General features: G+C 34.4%; 1 protein-coding gene across 4 annotated transcripts in view; it reads right to left on the reverse strand.

Annotated features, from left to right (window-relative positions):
- Positions 1-20,530, reverse strand: part of grm5b (glutamate receptor, metabotropic 5b) — a 123,280-nt gene that overhangs the window by 20,159 nt on the left and 82,591 nt on the right. For all 4 annotated transcript variants that reach the window (XM_073922659.1, XM_073922658.1, XM_073922660.1 and 1 more), the window contains 2 exon segments: positions 8,086-8,321; positions 1,235-1,481 (listed from right to left, as the gene is read on the reverse strand). In XM_073922659.1, coding sequence (XP_073778760.1) covers positions 1,235-1,481; positions 8,086-8,321 — 483 coding nt within the window.

Consider the following 20,530-nt stretch of genomic DNA (forward strand, 5'->3'; position numbering starts at 1 on the left):
TGACCCTTAGTTGTTTCCTCAGGCCATTTCCCCTTTCTAACGCTACATAACACTTTAATTGTTTTAATGGTATGCAAGTCTACAAGCAGATTATATATATACAATTTGAATATATAGATTAACTTCACACTTTAAAGAGTATAAAATCCACCTCACTAACTATTTGGTCAGCAAAATAATTTTGTTTTTGATTTGTGATAAGATTATTTTGCTTACCTAATTGGCAGATTATTTTGCTTGATTTAAGGAAAAACTCACTTCATTTTGACATATTATTTTTTAAAACAAGACAATATGTTTTGCTTGTCTAGAAAATGCTTCTTGATTTAAGAATTTGTAGATATTTGGACTTGAAACAAGACAAAAAATCTAAGTAAGAAAAGCATTTTTGCAGTGTACGAAAAAAAAAACGCCTATGAAAATTGCAGACTTCAGTGTGCAAAGACCTTTACTATGAATTATTTTTTCTTTTTCACATATTTCTCAAACAGACCCTTGCCGAAACGCGTAGGTTTTTTAAGTTTAGCCATGTGAATAAAGGCTTTTTAATTTTTCCATATTTTTCGAGTGACTGATTACTGTTGTTGTTTTGATGAATCCCTTAACCAAAGAGCACCGACCAAATATTTGAGTTACTCCTGAGCGCTTTTTGTTAGTTTTTCTGGATTAATTTCTCAAACAATGTTTAAAAGAGCAAGGAATTTTTCAAAATATTTCCTATAATATTATTTCTTTTGTAGAAAGTGTTGTTTGTTTTATTTTGGCTAGAAAAAAAGCTGTTTTAAAAACTTTTGAGGTCAATAATATTAGCCCCACATTTTTTTTTTGATAGTCTACAAAACAAACCACTGTTATACAATGATTTGCCTAATTAACCTAGTTAAGCCTTTAAATGCCACTTTAAGCTGTATAGAAGTGTCTTGAAAAACATCTAGTCAAATATTATTTACTCGTCATCATGACAAAGACAAAATAAATCAGTTATTAGAAATGAGTTATTAAAACTATTATGATTAGAAATGTGTTGAAAACATCTTTAATTTAAACAAATTGAGGGACAAAATTATACAGGAGGGCTAATAATTCAGACTTCACCTGTATGTAGTAACTTAGAACTGTTGATTCACTTAACTTTACAATTATGCACACAGTTTATTTACTTATTAATGTGAAGGCAATGAGTGTACTTGCTTTTTCAACTAAGTGCTTTTTAAAGTGTTTTTTTTTAGAGTACCTCCCGGGTGAATCTCCGTTCTCGTCAAAGTAAATGTGTTCTCCGGTCACTCCAGAGAAGTTGGTCTTCATGAGGAACTCCAGGAGTTTTGACCCATCGATGGGCCTCATGGCATCACACAGTCCCACCACGCCTGGACACAGAGATTTCTGCATGCTGTGGAGCCCATGGGCCATGCTGTAGATGGCATTGATCACAAAACCCATTTTGGTGTCCTGAGCGTATTGTTGGCGCAGAGAATCGCGCTCTGAAAGAAGAAGAAGAAGAGAGCAGATTAATGTGGGATAACTGGTCTTTGCCCTGTAGGCAGGTTAATGATGAACCGTGCTAATTTGTTAATTTGTTCTGTGAAAGTGATTTGATGCGGTGGAGAGACCCATATTTCCATCTCCCTGCCGAGTCTCGTATTTGGATCATAGATGTAGATTTTGATTAGCGCTAATGTTTTTTAGGTTGTCGAGCACTTTATTAACTAGGAGTGTGTGATGTTTTTTTTTTTTGTAGTTTTAATGGCATTATGGAGTAGGTCATTAGATGTGTTGCATCTTGAGATGAAATCGCATTGATTGTGTGATAAAGCGTATTAGAGTGAGCCTTTAAATCCGACTATGGAAGGAATAAATATAAACTCACCGGCCACTTTATTAGGTACACCTGTTCAACTGCTTGTTAACGCAAATTTCTTATCAGCCAATCACATGGCAGCAACTCAATGCAGGTGACGTTGAACGTGGCATGGTTGCTGGTGCCAGATGGGCTGGTCTGAGTATTTCAGACATCGCTGATCTACTGGAATTTTCACGCACAACCATCTCTAGGGTTTACAGAGAATGGTCAGAAAACAAGAAAATATCCAGTTAGTGGCAGTTCTGAGGGATTAAATGCCTTGTTGATGCCAGAGAACAGAGGAGAATGGCCAGTCTGGTTCCAGCTGATAGAAAGGCAACATTAACTCAAATAACCACACCTTACAACTGAGGTCTGCAGAAGAGCATCTCTAAACACACAACACATCCAACCTTGAGGCAGATGGGCTACAGCAGCAGAAAGACCACACCTGGTGCCGCTCCTGTCAGCTAAAAACAAGAAACTGAGGCTATAATTCACACAGGCTCACCAAAACTGGACAATAGAATATTGGAAAAATGTTGCCTGCTCTGATGAGTCTCGATTTCTGCTGCAACATTTGGATGGTCGGGTCACAATTTGGCATTAACAACATGAAAGCATGGATCCATCCTGCCTTGTATCAACGGTTCAGGCTGGTGGTGTAATGGTGTGGGGGAGATTTTATTGGGACACTTTGGGCCCATTAGTCCCAATTGAGCATCATGTCAACGCCACAGCCTACCTGAGTATTGTTTCTGACCATGTCCATCCCATGCATGACCATAGTGTACTCATCTTCTGATGGCTACTTCCAGCAGATCAACGTACCATGTCAGAAAGCTCAATCATCTCAGACTGGTTTTTAAACATGACAATGAGTTCACTGTACTCAAATGGCCTCCACAGTCACCAGGTCTCATTCCAATAGAGCACCTTTGGGATGTGGTGGAACAGGAGATTTGCATCATGGTGTGCAGCCGACAAATCTGCAGCAACTGCGTGATGCTGTCATGTCAATATGGAGCAAAATCTCTGAGGAATATTTCCAGTATGTTGTTGAATCTATACCACGAAGGATTAAGGCAGTTCTGAAGGCAAGATGGGGTCCAACCCGGTACTAGTAAGGTGTACCTAATAAAGTGGCCGGTGAGTGTAAACAAACAGCTGAACAACAAAAAAAAACACTAGGATCAAATTCATCAACATACCTCTTTACTGTAGTACAAATCACTTTCTATATTCAATAGTTTTTTCCATGTATTAAATCAATATAATTGCCACTTTTTAAATTTAAAATGGACTAAATATGAAAATATAAAAATGCACAGGCTATTTGCCATATTTCACTATCATAATATAATTCATAATAATAATAATAATAAAAGATACAACGCGTGATGTTTTAAAATGAGTACATTTACACGGGTACACTGCAAAAAATGCTTTTCTTGCTTAGATTTTTTGTCTTGTTTCTAGTCTAAATATCTAAAATTTCTTATATCAAGAAGCATTTTTTAGACAAGCAAAACATATTGCCTTGTTTTGAGAAATAATATGCCAATATTAAGTGAGTTTTTCCTTAAAACAAGCAAAATAATCTGCCAATGGGGTCAGCAAAATAATCTTGTTTTTTCTTTTGACGTAAGATTATTTTGCTGACCCCATTGGCAGATTATTTTGCTTGTTTTAAGGAAAAACTCACTTAATATTGGCATAATATTTCTCAAAACAAGGCAATATGTTTTGCTTGTTTATAAAATTCTTCTTGATTTAGGAACTTTTAGATATTTGGACTAGAAACAAGACAAAAAATCTAAGTAAGAAAAGCATTTTTTGCAGTGTAATGGGCACATCTTAACAAATTAGGTTCCGAGTTAAAAAACCTATTTGGTATACAGTTAAATTGGAAGCGAATACACATAAATTAGGGAAGTTTAAATAGAAAAACAAGTGAGTATACCGAGGTTATACGCAATTATTGATCCTCAGAAGAGGTTATACAAAAAAAGCTCGTGGAAAAAAGTAAGCATACTGAGTATACGTGCGTATAGCATGGACTACACCACTGCTATGTATGTATAAATCAGCACATGATGTAAAACAGATTAAAAATGTGCATAATATATTGTATAGAAATGGTGCAGTGGGCTCTGTTGGAGCAAAGATAATTTGTCTCTGTTATTCAAATATTTTTGAAATTGTTATTTTATTGACCAAAATGTAAATAAAAAGATCTGGAAAAAAAAAAAAACATCCTCATCTCTCTTCACACTGTTGTTCAGGCTGATTCACATGCAAACAGACGGAAACTGCCGTTGCTCCTTTTTTCCGTCTTTATTTTTATATCCGAGAGGTAAAGAATTTGAGAAAGTTCCTTTGAACTAAAGCCGGAGCCCAGATAAATGGAGCCAACTAAAGAGCGCGGCTAATGCAGGGTGTGATTTCTGGAGTCTGGATGAAAGCACACACTCATTTGTTCTCGTCCTCTTTTCTGTGACTGCTGTTACTCTGAAAGGTTACGGCTTTACTCGCTGCTTCTCCTCCAACCACTAAGCCTCAGAGTGGGAGCAGATGAGGACGTGCAGGATCGGATAAGAGGAATATTTCAGCCTTTTAACCCTAATTCAATATGCATTCTGTCACTTTTGTATGAAGAACGACAAAATAGAATAAAAAGAAATGGTCAAAATTCACGAAATAGTCGTAACTTTAAATTGTAGCTGATTGGCTTTAAAGTTACAGCTTTTGTTGTTAATTTATAAAACATTTAGAGCAGGGCCGGCCCTGTACATTTAGGGGCTCTAAGCAGAATAGTTTTGGGGTCCTACCTTGCTCTAAATCAGGGGTCTCAAACTCAATTTACCTGGGGGCCGCAGGAGGCAAAGTCTGGGTGAGGCTGGGCCGCATAAGGGATTTCACAAAAAAAAAGTCCTCAAATGTCATTATTAACAGTTTTAATTATTTCTTCTGAACATAAAGTGTCCTGAACATTAATAGAACATTGAGTGAAGATTATGAACAGTTCTTCTGAACATGGCATCTTTTGCCTACTCCTTGCTGCCAGAGACTTGACAGCGCTTCTTCTCACAAATCTGAACCACATTTGGCTTTAGAGCGGAAGCAGTTGAGACCCTCAGTATGGCTTGAAGATGATCATCATTAAGTCTAGACCTGTACTTTGACTTATTGTACTTTGTTCAAGGTGGAGAATAACTTCTCACACAGAAAAAAGTGGGGGAACTCACTCAAAACTTCCATTCCCTCACCTAAAAAAAGGCGTATATATGTATAAATAAAACACCCCCACCCCACTCCAGTCACATCAGTCTGTACCAGTCTGTATCTACCTATAATATATGCAGGCTGTAGCTAGGTAGCTTAGTGGCAGGCAGGGGCAGGAACAGCTGACCTTGGTTCTGGCCGGCGCGAGTTCCCTCCTACTTCCCGCCCGTCACAGCGTCTAACAAAGGGGCGAGGTGCGTGGTGATGTCACCGGCATCCCTGCCCCTTTGTTTACACGGCGGGCGGGGAATGCCAGTGACCGCTGTGCACGGATAGAATCAGCAGAGCGGGGAGCGCTCTCTCTCCCCGCTCCGCTGATTCTCTCAATGTACAGCGGTCGGCGCGGGCCACAAAATATTGCACTGAGGGCCGCAAATGGCCCGCGGGCCGCGAGTTTGAGACCCCTGCTCTAAATAGTGCAAACCGCCCTACGGTGATTTTATTGCTTATTAAACACAATCAATGAAACAAAAAAGGAAAGCCTAATTTCTTCCACTTAATAACTCTCTGACTGATTGGACATTTATAGCAGTATTGTTTTTGGCAGCTTCTAAAATGAAGAATTAAAAAAACAAAGGGACCAGTGATTCCTGCTTTGCATTCAACATATTTAAAAACATATTTAATTAATTTAGCAAACATAAAATAAAGATTTTATAAAAGATTCCACGTTTAGTTTTATTGTTTTAATAAATTCCAAAAGGGCGACGCAGTGGCGCAGTAGATAGTGCTGTCGCTTCACAGCAAGACGGTCGCTGGTTCGATTCTCGGCTCGGTCAGTTGGCGTATCTGTGTGGAGTTTGCATGTTCTCCCTGCATTCAAGTGGGTTTCCTCCGGGTGCTCCGGTTTCCCCCACAGTCCAAAGACATGTTGTACAGTTGAATTGGGTAGGCTACTTCCCCTACTTCCTGGTGTGATAGATTTTCCCTCCAGTTGAATGCAAGTAAAACAAAAGATATGGTGATAGATTACAGGAAGGCTTCTCCAACCCCGAACATTACTAATATTAAAGGCTTGGACATTGAAATTGTTGACACGCATAAATAGCTAGGGGTCGTTATTGATAATATGTTGACATTTCAACCTAACACCCATGCTGTATATAAAAAAGTCCAACAAAGACTGTTTTTTCTGAGGAAACTTAGATCATTTCAGGTCTATACCTCTATGATGACGCTGTTTTATAAACAACGAATCTGTTTTATCTTTTTGCATTGTAGCTTGGTACGGCAATCTGAGTGTGTCAAGCAAGAACAGGTTGAGCAGCCTGGTGAAGGTGGCAGGCAAGATCATTGGTTTTAATCAGACTGGTCTAATGGTAATCTATGAAACTATGTTCTAAGGAGAGCTCAGGGTATCCTATGCACCCCGGATCACCCACTGTACTCTGTATTTCAGCTGTTGCCATCAGGACGTCGTTTTAGGATTCCTATTTGCAGGACAAATAGAACCAGAAATTCTTTTATAATGGTGGCCATTAGGTCATTAAATGAGTCCAGGGGGGAGGGGGATGTTTCAATATACTGATGTATGGATGTTGTGTAGTAATATTTTTTAATGTGTACATGGAACTTTTGCAACCCAAGCTCATTCTGGAAACGTAGCCCCGCGGACGTTTCTGGAGACCGCGATTTAGGTGGCCGGAGGTACGTAAGGCCGCGTTTGGTTTATTTCGAGCAAACGCTACGGGGCGGTGTGGCGCCGCTCCGCCCCTCCTCTTCGCGCTCGTCGGCCGACGGCTCGCCTCCGAGTGGAGGGCTTTCCCGACGCAATCAGTTTGTCCGCCTAGCTCACAGCGTTGCGTCGGCGGAGCGGAGGCCCCGGAGGAGGAGGAGCCGGAGCCAGCCGCGGTGGATGACGACCGGGATCGAGTCCGGGGAACGGCAGGTTTCCGGAAAACAGGTAAGACGAAAAACGGAATCCGGAAAATAAGGGCGAGAACGCGGCGGGATTCGAAAACGCGGTCGAAATCGAAGACGAGGGCTTTTGATTTTTGATTTTTATTTTTTTCGATCCGGCGGCTTTTCGCGCGAGAACGGCGCGGGCGCGAACAGCGCACAGCGGCCTCTCGCGGATCCGCGAAAACAAAAAAACGCTCGAATACGTACCTCCCGGGACGTAAATCGCGGTCCGCAGAAACGTCCGCGGGGCTACGTTTCCACAATGAGCCCGGGTTGAACTTTCGCCTGTGTTATGGTACCTTGTTGCAATTTTAGTTTCCCTAACGGGATAATAAAGCTGAGTCTGAGTCTAAATTGTCCGTAGTGTATGTGTGTGAATGAGTGTGTATGAATGTTTCCCAGAGATGGGTTGCAGCTGGAAGGGCATCCGCTGGTTCTTTAAAATGGTGGCTGCGTGAAATAAGCCGCTTAGTTCGCTTATAGGGAGGGCCGGCTATGATTTAGAATAAAAAAATTTCTTAATTCTTTTTAAAAAATGTATTTATTTATAACATTAACTTATTTATTCAGTGTTTGAGGGATATTTGGTGTATTCTGACCTACAGGATCATCTGATTAATTATTTCAGAGGTTACTGTAGGTCAAACTATGCATCTAATTTGACATTACTTTCAGGCTGCATGTAGAAACAAACACCTATTTTAGGAGAAAACTGTCTTATAAACATATTTGGTGTTTATCTGTGCTCTAGATCTGCCGGTTTCAGTCTGTTGAATCAAGTACTGAAAAGAAAAGAGTACTGGGAAACACCTATACACACTCATATTCACACACACACTCATATAGTACAGCCAATTCAGTCTAATCAATTACTCTATAGCGCATGTGTTTGGACTGTGAGGAAACCTGGAGGAAACCCACACCAACACAGGGAGAACATGCAAACTCCACACAGAAATTTCAACTGGCTGGCACTCAAACCAGCGCCCTTCTTGCTGTAAGGCGACAGTGCTAACAACTGAGCCACAATGGAAAACTCTTAACAAATGTTGACTTACTGCCGCAGGTTCGGTTGTATTTGTGGTTCTCTTGCGCGTGTCCCTTCAGCCGGCAGTGGAAGCGGTGCTGCCAGAACTCGGGGAACCAGGGGTTGCGCATGTTGTTTTCAGGACGCAGCTTCAGGTAATAATCATCAAACCACTTCACATCTGCAGACTGCAGCTTTATGGTGATCCCGCCAGCCGCCTCGCGCACATAACCATCTGTGACATCATAGCGGTCCGCCCATCCGTCACTGCAAACGAGAGCACTCATTAGTGGGTGAAAAACTGCAGCATGTTACAATTGACACAACACTAAGATATATTTTATTAACTCCATATATACTACTATACTACTATAATAAACTATTACAATATAATAGATTTGTCCCCAGTATTGGGTTGTGTCTGGAAGGATATCTGCTGCGTAACACATACATGAGGGAAATAAGTATTGAACATGCCACCATTTTTCTCAGAAGTTATATTTTGTCAATCAACCAGCATAGGTGGAGCTTTAAGGCGGAAGAGTTTGTTGTTGACAACTACCGGTAGCGCTACCACTTTTTCAAGGCGTTCAGATTTGCATGCACTATTCCACGTCGTATCCTTAAAGCTCCACCTATGCTGGTTGATTGACACCTCATTTGCATTTGATTTATCATTTGCGATGTCAGTTTGAGGATTTGATTCACCATTTGCGATGTCAGTTTGAGCATTTGATTCACCATTTGCGGAGTCGTTTAAGGATTTGATTCACCATTTGCGATGTCAGTTTGAGCATTTGATTCACCATTTGCGGAGTCGTTTAAGGATTTGATTCACCATTTGCAGAGTTGTTTGAGCATTTGATTCACCATTTGCGATGTCAGTATGAGGATTTGATTTATCATTTGAGGAGTCGGTTTGAGGATTTGATTCACCATTTGCAGAGTCAGTTTGAGCATTTTATTTATCATTTGAGGAGTCAGTTTGAGGATTTGATTTATCATTTGCAGAGTCAGTTTGAGGATTTGATTTATCATTTGCAATGTCGGTTTGAGCATTTGATTTATAGTTTGAGCATTTGATTTATTATTTGATCTTTTAAGCATTTGAATTTTTATTTTCATTTTGTTAGGAAAAAACTTCCATACTTTTGACCAGGAAACTCACAGGTGTAATAAGGTTGATTAAAACAATCAAAATTAAACGAAGGAGATGATCATCCCTTGTATATGTTCAAATGCATAGTGTGGAGGATATCATAAGGCCTTGGGGCAATCAGATGTAAAACACAATATTAATGAGTGTTTTAAGTTGCAAATCGGTCAGATTTGACCCGAACACGACAGGAAGGTTAAAGGTGCTGTTGACTTGACATTTTCACTGGATGTTGGTAACAATCAAAGAAATCCATATATGCAAACAAACAAATCTAATCAGTTTACAAATTAAATTAAGGTATGTGTAATGAAGTGAAATGACACAGGGAAAAAGTACTGAACACATGAAGAAAGGGAGGTGTAGTTCGGCAGTGAACGCCCAGACAGTAGCTGAAATCTCAGTAAATCTTCAGCAACCCTCTGCCCTTCCTCAGTGTAAATGAATTTCAGCTGCTTCAGTCCAACATCTACCCTAAATTTCAATTACTAGTGTAATATATGTGTCCTGATAGTGTTTTTAGCATTTACCTGAATGAGCACTGTACTACTGTACGTCAGACAGATCCCACTATTATGTCTTTAGTTTCTTTTTTGTTACTTAATAACCTATTTAAACACATTTTAATCAGTTTTTAATCATTTTTAATTCTTTGTTGTTTCTTTTATTCCTGTTTATGTAAAGCACTTGTGAATGAAATGTGCTATATAAATAAACTTGTCTTGTCTTACCTATTACTAATAGTTTGTTCATGTTAGTAAATAAATTAAGTAATGGGACAGTATTTTAAAGTGTTAATAGAGGTGAAAAACATCTCTGCTAAACATCATTTGGGAAATATCTGATATAATTAATTCAGGAGAATAACTCTTTTAATTGCTAATTGTCGTCAACTGTAGCTGGAGGCAATCAGACTCCATAATACACACATAACAACAAATAATAACAATAAGAGGAAGAATTTCCATAGTTTTATAAAGATATTTCGGTAACACTTGTCCATTTGTGTATTAGTAGACTGTCTGCTTAATATCTGCTTATACTGCTCCTTCAGCAGACATTAAACTGACTATAACTTTGCATGTGCACGTCAACTTACACTAACCCTAACCCCAACCTAACAGTCTACTTATAATCTACTGAGAATTAGTTGGCATGTAGATGCAAAGTAACAAAATCCAACAAACGGACCATCAAAATAAAGTGTGTGAGACATTTTAACAACTAAACGCATTAAAATAGTTAGAAATCAGCAAGTAATAAGGTTGTTCCATTTCAGGTGTCCCCTCAGAAGGTAGCTCCCTACATAGGCAGCTGACAGCAATGCCATGCTTTCTGTAACAGATTCTCAATTTGAGTATGTGTGTGTGTGTGATTTTTGGCAGAAAGATTGGGTTCGGCTCAGTGAAGCCATCCCGAAACCTGCGCCGACTGATATATTTGGACAAATTAAATAGTTCTGATACAGAGTAGATACAAATTGCCAATTAAACGAACACCCGCACACAACTGACTCATTATCTCGCTGCGCGGCACTGCCAGTTTCCCCGGTAACCATGACAACCTCAGGCATATTTTTAAAAAGACTCATAATTGTTCATGTGTATCAACCACACGCACGGTGTCTTCAGGTTTGCAGATCTGTAGAGATCAAAGTGCACTTAATTATTCAGTTCAGGGCATCCATGCACTGAATCTGATATTAAACAGTGATTATATAGACTAATATTGGCATTCTTGTTAAATATGAGAAAATAAGTCTGTGAAGAAATGTCTTTGTTGTTTAGCCATAGATATAGATATAGATATTTATATCTATAGATATAGATATTTTATTCAAAATAATACTTTTTTTAAAACTCTGGGCTTTTTGAAAACAAACAATCGAACAATGCTATAAATAACAATAAAAAAACAAAATACAATTAAATAATTAAATAATAATAAATATATATTATATATAATAAATAAAAATAAATAAATAAAATTAATTAATAAATTGAATTAAACTAAATACAATAAAAATGTAAAATAATAATACTAAATAAATAAACAAATAAAATTAAATAAATCAATTAGAAAAATAGATACAATAAATAAAGTAATAATTAAATTAAATGCCATTTAAAAAATAAATAAATAAATAAATAAACAAAAATAAATAAAAATTTTAAATAATATTTAAAAATAATTAAATAAATTTTATAAAACTTTAAAACATTAATAAATAAATAAATAAATAATGTAATAAAATTCAAAAATAATAATAAAACTAAATAAAAAATAATAAATAAATACAATTTAAAAATAAATATATAAATACATTTAAAAAAATAAAATACAGAAATAAATTATAAAATAAATAAAAATTATTTTATAAAATTTTTAATAATAATAAAACTAAATAAATAATTAAATTAAATTATAAAATAAATAAATACATTTAAAAATAAATAAATAAATTAATTAAATAAATTACATAAAAAATAAATAAATGAATAGTAGAATAAATTAAATAAATACAATTAGTTAATTAATTAAATAAAAAATAAATAAACAAAACTTTTTATTAATAAATAAATAAATGTTTGGTCACGTTCGATTCATGTTAAATACATTAACAGTCTATACCCAAGCTAAAACTGGAACTAACTAAACAAAAAACTGAAGGTCACACCCAAATAAAAACGGTGGGGAAAATTCATTCATTCATTTTATTTTCGGCTTAGTCCCTTCATTAATCTGGGGTCGCCACAGCGGAATGAACCACCAACTTATCCAGCATATGTTTTACGCAGCGGATGCCCTTCCAGCTGCAACCCATCTCTGGGAAACAACCATACACTCTCATTCACACAATTTTAGGTACAAGTACAGGTGGGAAAAATATTAAGCACAATTTTAATAAACAAGAAAAATCAAGGGACGCTTAAAAATTTAAAATATAAAATATATAAAACATAAAAAACTAATTTAAATATATAAAAATTATATTAAGCTATATGTGCCCTTATTGAAAACCAATAATTGCAAACACAACACATTCTCATAAAACAACAACAACAAACAACAACAACAACAACAACAAAAACACAATAAACATGACCAAACCAGGATTACAACACGACATTGGGTCAAATATAGTCACACCCAACCATTAGGTAACAAAGAGTAATTTAAATTTAATAAAAAAAATTAAAGTAACATTTGAGTTTATTCATATTTAGTCCAATGTTGTGCTAAAAGAACCAGGGAGCGGTAGTTTGTGATAGGATAGCAGTTTTAATGGCAATTTCCCCCTTACATAGAAATAAAATAGAAATTAAAAATAGCATAGAAATAGAAAATTCCCACTTGCAATTTCAACCCCCAATATCTACTTGTAAAAATGGTAATAAAAATAAAATTAATTAATCAATCAAGCAATTCATCAAGCACACCATCACTGTTCAAACCAAAACTATGCCACAGAAGACAACCTAGCATTTTTTAGAGTGTGTAAATCTACATTAATCTGTCCATGTGTTTATTTATCCATCCTATGTGTGCAGAAATAGATCCAGCATCTCTTTAAATCAAAATTCACTCAAATGCAAACTCTGAATATTCACTGAAGAGAGTTGAACATCAAAGTTGAACACAAAGCATCAGCATTGTGCATTGAGCATCAGTTGAACACAAACCCAGAAAGGCAGCACTGGTAAATCTGTTCACATGTTTATACAGACATTCTAGCCAAAATAAAACAAATAAGACTTTCTCCAGAAGAAAAAATATTATCAGACATACTGTGAAAATGTCCTTGCTCTGTTTGTCAGGGTTCTGCCACTCTGGTCTTGTAAATTCTTGTTTTGGTGGCAGAGCTCTGACACTACCCATGTCTGGTCCTGTTTCTGTCTCTGTGTGTGCGCGCTCCGTCGTGGGTGCACGCAGAGTGTGCGCGCTGCTGCTTGATGTGGCCGCGCGCGCTCTTGTACTAGTGTTTGTGTTTGTTCTGTCAGCATCGCGTAGCTTTATTCTCGGCGCCTCCGTCTAGTTGGTTTCAGTTTTGGTTGGCGCTGAGATTAAGCAAGCGCGTTGCTTATGTGTGAGCGCACGGTAAGGTGTTTATCTATCGTGCGCTCGTGTCTTGCGTTTCTTGTCAAAGCACGTGGCTCGGTGTTTACATTGTGGTCACGTGCTTTTGTCGTGTGCTTCAGTGTTGTGCTTGTCTTGTCATGAACATGCGGTTAATGAGTTCTCTCATTGGCTGCATGTTCTGGTCCTGTTTTATGTGAGTGCATGGCTTGTGTTGTCTCTCTGTGTCATGCGCTCTCCCGTCTATTGTCTAGTCCCACCCTCCTTGTGAACTCATTATTAGTTTGTCATGTTCACCTGTGTGTCGATTTACTTTTTGCTTTATAATCCCCTCATGTTTTCTGTTCTGTGCCAGTTTGTCGTCGATACTCCCTCTGTGTTCCTGTTCCAGTCGTGTCTTGCCAGCCTAGCCAAGTTTGTCTGTTTGTCTTATAGTTATGTTTTTTCCCCCCTGGGGTAGTTTGTTTTGCTTTTTTGTTTTTACTTTATTATTAATAAAACCCTTATTTGTTGCAATTGAGTTCTCGCTCCTTTTCCCCTCACCAACCCTGACACTGTTAAACATCATTTGGGAAATATAAAAAAAAATAATATTTTAAAGGGGGGGCTAATAATTCTGACATCAACTGTATTTACATATACACACACTTGCGCACACAATCCTTTTCACATGTACACAGGAACATTCACAAGCCCAATATATTTCTCACACACACATTTACTCATGTACACACACATGCACACACACACTACACACACCCGGGTGCAGATGGCATCATTGTGGGCAAACTCATCCGACACCCAGTGTGCTTGTGTGGAAGGAGCGATGACCTCACAGCTGGCTACCTCATGATTGGCTGAGGCTGTAGCCATGGCGACAGCATTGGAGTGGGTGTTTATGGGGGATTCCAAGGAACTCTTTAGAAAATGATCCTCGGTGTCTGTCGTCGCCTCAGATCTAATGTTTCACTATAGTGTTTTAAGGCCATTTGTTTCTACTCTGCACTCGGCATTTCACCCTTTAAACATTCCTTTAGTGACGATCTATAAACTAAATAAAGGCACAATCACCTCACTCAAACATTATATGCATCTATACACTAACTGACAGTAGTCTTAATGTCGATTGTTGTAAGAACAACAAATAATAACATGACTACTAGTTGATCAATTGGAAAAGTAGCAGAAGGTAGAACTGTTGAGCTGCATCCCAATCATCACAAATACTGCAGAAGACCTACTGGAACCCTCATGCACACAAGATTCTCATAGAAATCAGTCAAGTTTGGTGAAGGAAAAATCATAGTTTGGGGTTACATTCAGTATGGGGGCATGTGAGAGATCTGCAGAGTGGATGGCAACATCAACAGCCTGAGGTATCAAGACATTTGTGCTGCCCATTACATTACAAACCACAGCAGAGGGCAAATTCTCCAGCAGGATAGCGCTCCTTCTCATACTTCAGCCTCCACATCAAAGCTCCTGAAAGCAAAGAAGGTCAAGCTTGCTCCAGGATTGGCCAGCCCAGTCACCAGACATAAACATTATAGAGCACGTCTGGGGTAAGATGAAAGAGGAGGCGTTGAAGATGAATCCAAAGAATCTTGATGAACTCTGGTAGTCCTGCAAGAACGCTTTCTTTGCCATTCCAGATGACTTTATTAAGAAGTGATTTGAGTCATTCACTTAATTTTGAGGTGTTTTTTTTTTTTAATAAAAAACAACATATAATTTCTAATGCTATTTCATGTGTCTAATATTTGAATTGAAAACAGGACAAAAACACTTAGTTTTTAATAAATTTTATTATCATTATTATTATTATTATGATTATTATTATCATTATTATTATTATCATTATTATTATTATTATCATTATTATTATTATTATTATTATTATTAGTATTATTATTATTATTATTATTATCATTATTATTATTATTAACATTATTATTATTATTATTATTATCATTATTATCATTATTATTATTATTATTATTATTAACATTATTATTATTATTATTATTATTATTATTAACATTATTATTATTATTATTAACATTATTATTATTATTATTATTATCATTATTATTAACATTATTATTATTATTATTATTATTATTATCATTATTATTATTATTAACATTATTATTATTATTATTATTATTATTATTATTATTATTATTATTATTATTATTATTATACTAACAGCTCAGGGATGAGTTATTTAAAAAAATAACCAACAGAATAATTGATTAATAAAATAATCATTAGTTGCAGCCCTACAGTTCATACTTGCATCCAGCAGCTCAGAGTTCGTCCAGTCAGTAGAGTTAATAGCTAAAAATTTAGCGGTGTTTACATGTCCTTTATGGCATAATTCATTAAAATAAATGTAAAATAACATTCTTACAAGTATATTTTAAAAAGCGCCTAAATAATTTAGCACTTTGTGATTTTTTTCAGTTAAATGCAAAACTTTTATTTGAATATATGAATTTTCCATTCATTTAATTCATTATCTTGTGTCTCATCTCGTCTTGTGCAGTAAGTATCTCATCACACCTCACTAATAACAATTATTATTAAACCAATAATTTATATTATTAGCCCCCTTTCGATTGTTCAGCTTGTTTTAAGGAAACACTATAAATATATATTGAATAATAATGTCATATATTTAATAATAATATGATATATTGAATTATAATATGATATATTGAATAATAATGTCATATATTTAATAATAAGATGATATATTGAAAATTAATATCATATATTGAATAATAATATGCTATATTAAATAATAATATGATATATTGAATAATAATGTGATATATTGAATAATATGATACATTGAATAATAATGTGATAAATTGAATAATAATGTGATATATTGGATAATAATATGATATATTGAATAATAATGTGTTATATTGAAAAACAATGTGATATATTGAATAATAATGTGATAAATTGAATAATAATGTGAAATTTTGAATAATAATGTGAAATATTTAATAATAATACGATATATTAAATAATAATATGATATAATAAATAATAATGTGATATATTAAATATTATTGTGATATATTGAATAACAATGTGATAAATTGAATAATAATGTGAAATATTAAATAGTAATGTGAAATATTTAATAATAATATGATATATTGAATAATAATATGATATAATAAATAATAATGTGATATATTGAATAATATTGTGATATATTGAATACTAATATGATATATTGAATAATAATATGATATATTGAATTATAATATGATATAATAAATAATAATGTAATATATTGAATAATATTGTGATATATTGAATAATAATATGATATATTGAATAATAATATAATATATTAAATAATAATATGATATATTGAATAATATTGTGTTATATTGAATAATAATATGATATATTGAATAATCCTATGATATAATAAATAATAATGTAATATATTGAATAATAATATGATATATTGAATAATATTGTGTTATATTGAATAATAATATGATATATTGAATAATCCTATGATATAATAAATAATAATATGATATAATAAATAATAATGTAATATATTGAATAATATTGTGAAATATTGAATAATAATGTGAAATATTGAATAATAATGTGATATATTGAATAATATTGTGATATATTGAATAATAATATGATATAATAAATAATAATGTAATATAATGAATAATAATGTGATGTATTAAATATTAAAATGATATATTGAATAATAATGTAATACATTGAATAATAATGTGATATATTAAATAATAATATAATATATTGAATAATAATGTGAAATATTGAATAGCAATGTGATATATTGAATAATATTGTGATATATTGAATAATAATATGATATAATAAATGATAATGTAATATATTCAATAATATTGTGATATATTGAATAATAATGTGAAATATTGAATAATAATGTGAAATATTGAATAATATTGTGATATATTGAATAATAATGTGAAATATTGAATAATAATGTGAAATATTGAATAATAATGTAATATATTGAATAATAATGTGAAATATTGAATAATAATGTGAAATATTGAATAATAATGTAATGTATTGAATAATAATGTGAAATATTGAATAATAATGTAATATATTGAATAATAATGTGAAATATTGAATAATAATGTAATATATTAAATAATAATGTGATATATTGAATAATATTGTGATATATTGAATAATAATATGATATATTGAATAATTATATGATATATTATTTATATATATTTTTTTAATTATATGTTTAATTTTTTTTATTATTATATATGTATGTTCTCCTATTTCAATATAAACTTTAGAACTGCTTTGGCAACATTTGTCATGCCAATAAAGCAATTATTGAATTGAATTGGAGAGAGAAAGAGAGACAGAGAGAGAGAGAGAGAGAGAGAGAGAGAGAAGTAATGTAATGTCTCCTCCACATCCAAGGTGAGGGATTAAGCAGAGGTGATCAGAGCACAGTTGATCATGCAGACGCTCTGGGCTGAACATGTGCTGCGGAGCCCAGATAACCTGACCCGTGTCAACACACACACACTCAACCTCATCACAGGCCGACAGGAGACTAATGCCACTTCAGTGCCAAAATCCACTCTCTGTCAACCTTTACCGTCCACATGCAGAGCTATCAAACATCCCACAATGCACTTGGACAAAACTGTGCATCCCTGAACCCTGTGAAGAGATAATGCCAACCACTGAAGACTTTAAGGACAACACAAACACTTAATACACTTCATCAAACATCTACACACAGACATCACCTACATACTAGATAACTGCGGTTGGGGACGGCACGGTGGCTTGGTGGTTAGCACTGTTAAGAAGGTCACTGGTTCCAGTCCCGGCTGGGTCAGTTGGCATTTCTGTGTGGAGTTTGCATGCTCTCCCCGTGTTGCCGTGGGTTTCCTCCGGGTGCTCCGGTTTCCCCCACAGTCCAAACACATGCACTATAGGGGAATTAGATTGACTAAACTGGCCATAGTGTATGAGTGTGTGTGAATGTGAGAGTGTATGGGTGATTTCCAGTACTGGGTTACAACTGGAAGGTCATCCGCTGTGTAAAACATATGTTGGAATAGTTGGCGGATCATTCCACTGTGGTTATGTTTGCATATAGTAATTGTATTGTATGCATGACATCTGCCTTTAAACACAACACTTTACCTAACGTGTATTACAGAACAATTATCTTAATGTAGTGTGATTAATCAACTGCCTTTGACCTGAGGTGTCTTGCTTGAAGAAGGTAAATGGAGTCAATTCATGCTGAATGCAGAGCAAACTGGCTTTTCTCAGAGGACGAATCATTAATCACATCTCCGTCAGGTTTCCCCAAAGGGAGGAAGCTTTAATCTGCTCGCTTCCAATTCCTCAGTTCACGTCTCTGTCTGAACTCTCCTGCAGCTGAAAACCACTCTCTCTCTCTCTCACTCTCTCTCTCTCTCTCTCTCTCTCTCTCTCTCTCTCTCTCTCCGCTTTATCTTCTCACAGACATTAGAATAAGTTGTTGTTTAAGTTATTTATAGGGATCTAATGATGAATCACAAACTGGTATGACATCTATGAAAATCCATGTTGTTTTGGGTTTTAAATACTGTCAAAAAATGGAAGGTGAAATATTGTTCATTCATTCATTCATTCATTCATTCATTCGTTGGTTTGTTCATTCGTTCGTCCGTTCATTCATCAATTAATTCATTCATGAATTTGTTCGTTCGTTCTTTCGTTCATTCATTTGTTTTTCATTTATTTATCCATTAATTTGTTCATTCATTCACTCATTCATTCATTCATTCATTCATTCATTCATTCATTTATTTAATTGTTCATTGATTAATTTGTTCTTTCGCTCGTTCATTCATTAATTCATTTATTTATTCATTCATTTATTTTTCATTCATTTATCCATTAATTCGTTCATTCAATCCTTTATTAATTCATTCAATTGTTCATTTATTCATTCATTGTTTATCATTCATTCATTCATTTGTATGTTTTTCATAAATTTATTCATTCATTCAACCAATTAATCAATCAATCAATCAATCAATCATTCATTCATTTATCCATTAATTCTTTCGTTCATTCAATTCTTCATTAATTCGTTCATTTGTTCATTCATTAATGCAGGGGTTCTTTCGCTCGTTTGTTTGTTCATTCATTTATTCATTCATTCATTTGCTAATTCGTTCTTTTATTCATTTGCTCGTTAATTCATTAATTTATTCATTAATTCATTTGTTTATTCATTCATTCATTCATTTGTTCTTTCATTCATTCATTAATTAATTAATTCATTCATTTATTCATCCATTAATTTATTCGTTCATTCAATCATTTATTCCTTTGTTCATTCATTCATTCATTTATTCGTTTATTCATTTATACATTTATCCATTAATTCATTCGTTCATTCAATCATTTGTTCATTCATTCGTTAATTTGTTCAGTCGTTCATTCATTAATTTATTCATTCATTCATTCATTGATTCATTCATTCCTTAAGTTGGTCTTTCTTTCTTTCTTTCTTTCTTTCATTTATCCATTATTTCATTCAATCATTCATTCATTCCTTTATTCATTCATTCATTCATTCATTCATTTATTCATTCATTCTTTTATTAATTAATTTGTTCATTCATTCATTCATTCATTCATTCATTTGTTCATTCAATCATTCATTAATTCGCTCACCTGTTCATTCATTCATTCATTCGGTTAAGTCCCTTGTTTATCAGGTGTCACCACACTTGCATATTTATTTCAGTATGACGACGCATTTTACTCTCAGCAAACTAACGGTTGTAAAGGCGTAGCTAAGCACATTTCACCCAATCCTTCCATCTGACATCAGAGAAGGACTGACCCACACGAACACAGGGAAAACACAATATGTAGTCTTATGTAAAAGTACTTGTAAAGTCTGTCTTGGGTTATGTATATAGTTAAGTATGTATATTATATGCACAGTTAGATTCCTGGTCAAGTATCTTAGTCATGTATACGTTTAAAATAGCTCTTACGTCCAGTGCTGTGTTCATATTTTTGATTATGTTTAGTTATATAGCATTGTGGTCCTGTAAAACATGGCATTCCTGTCCAATGTTTGTCCACAGATATGACGAAATGACATTAAAGTTTCCATATTTATGTTTATCTACTGTTAATTTTATTACAT

Source organism: Danio rerio, chromosome 15 (assembly GCF_049306965.1).
Source record: "Danio rerio strain Tuebingen ecotype United States chromosome 15, GRCz12tu, whole genome shotgun sequence".
NCBI lineage: Eukaryota > Metazoa > Chordata > Actinopteri > Cypriniformes > Danionidae > Danio > Danio rerio.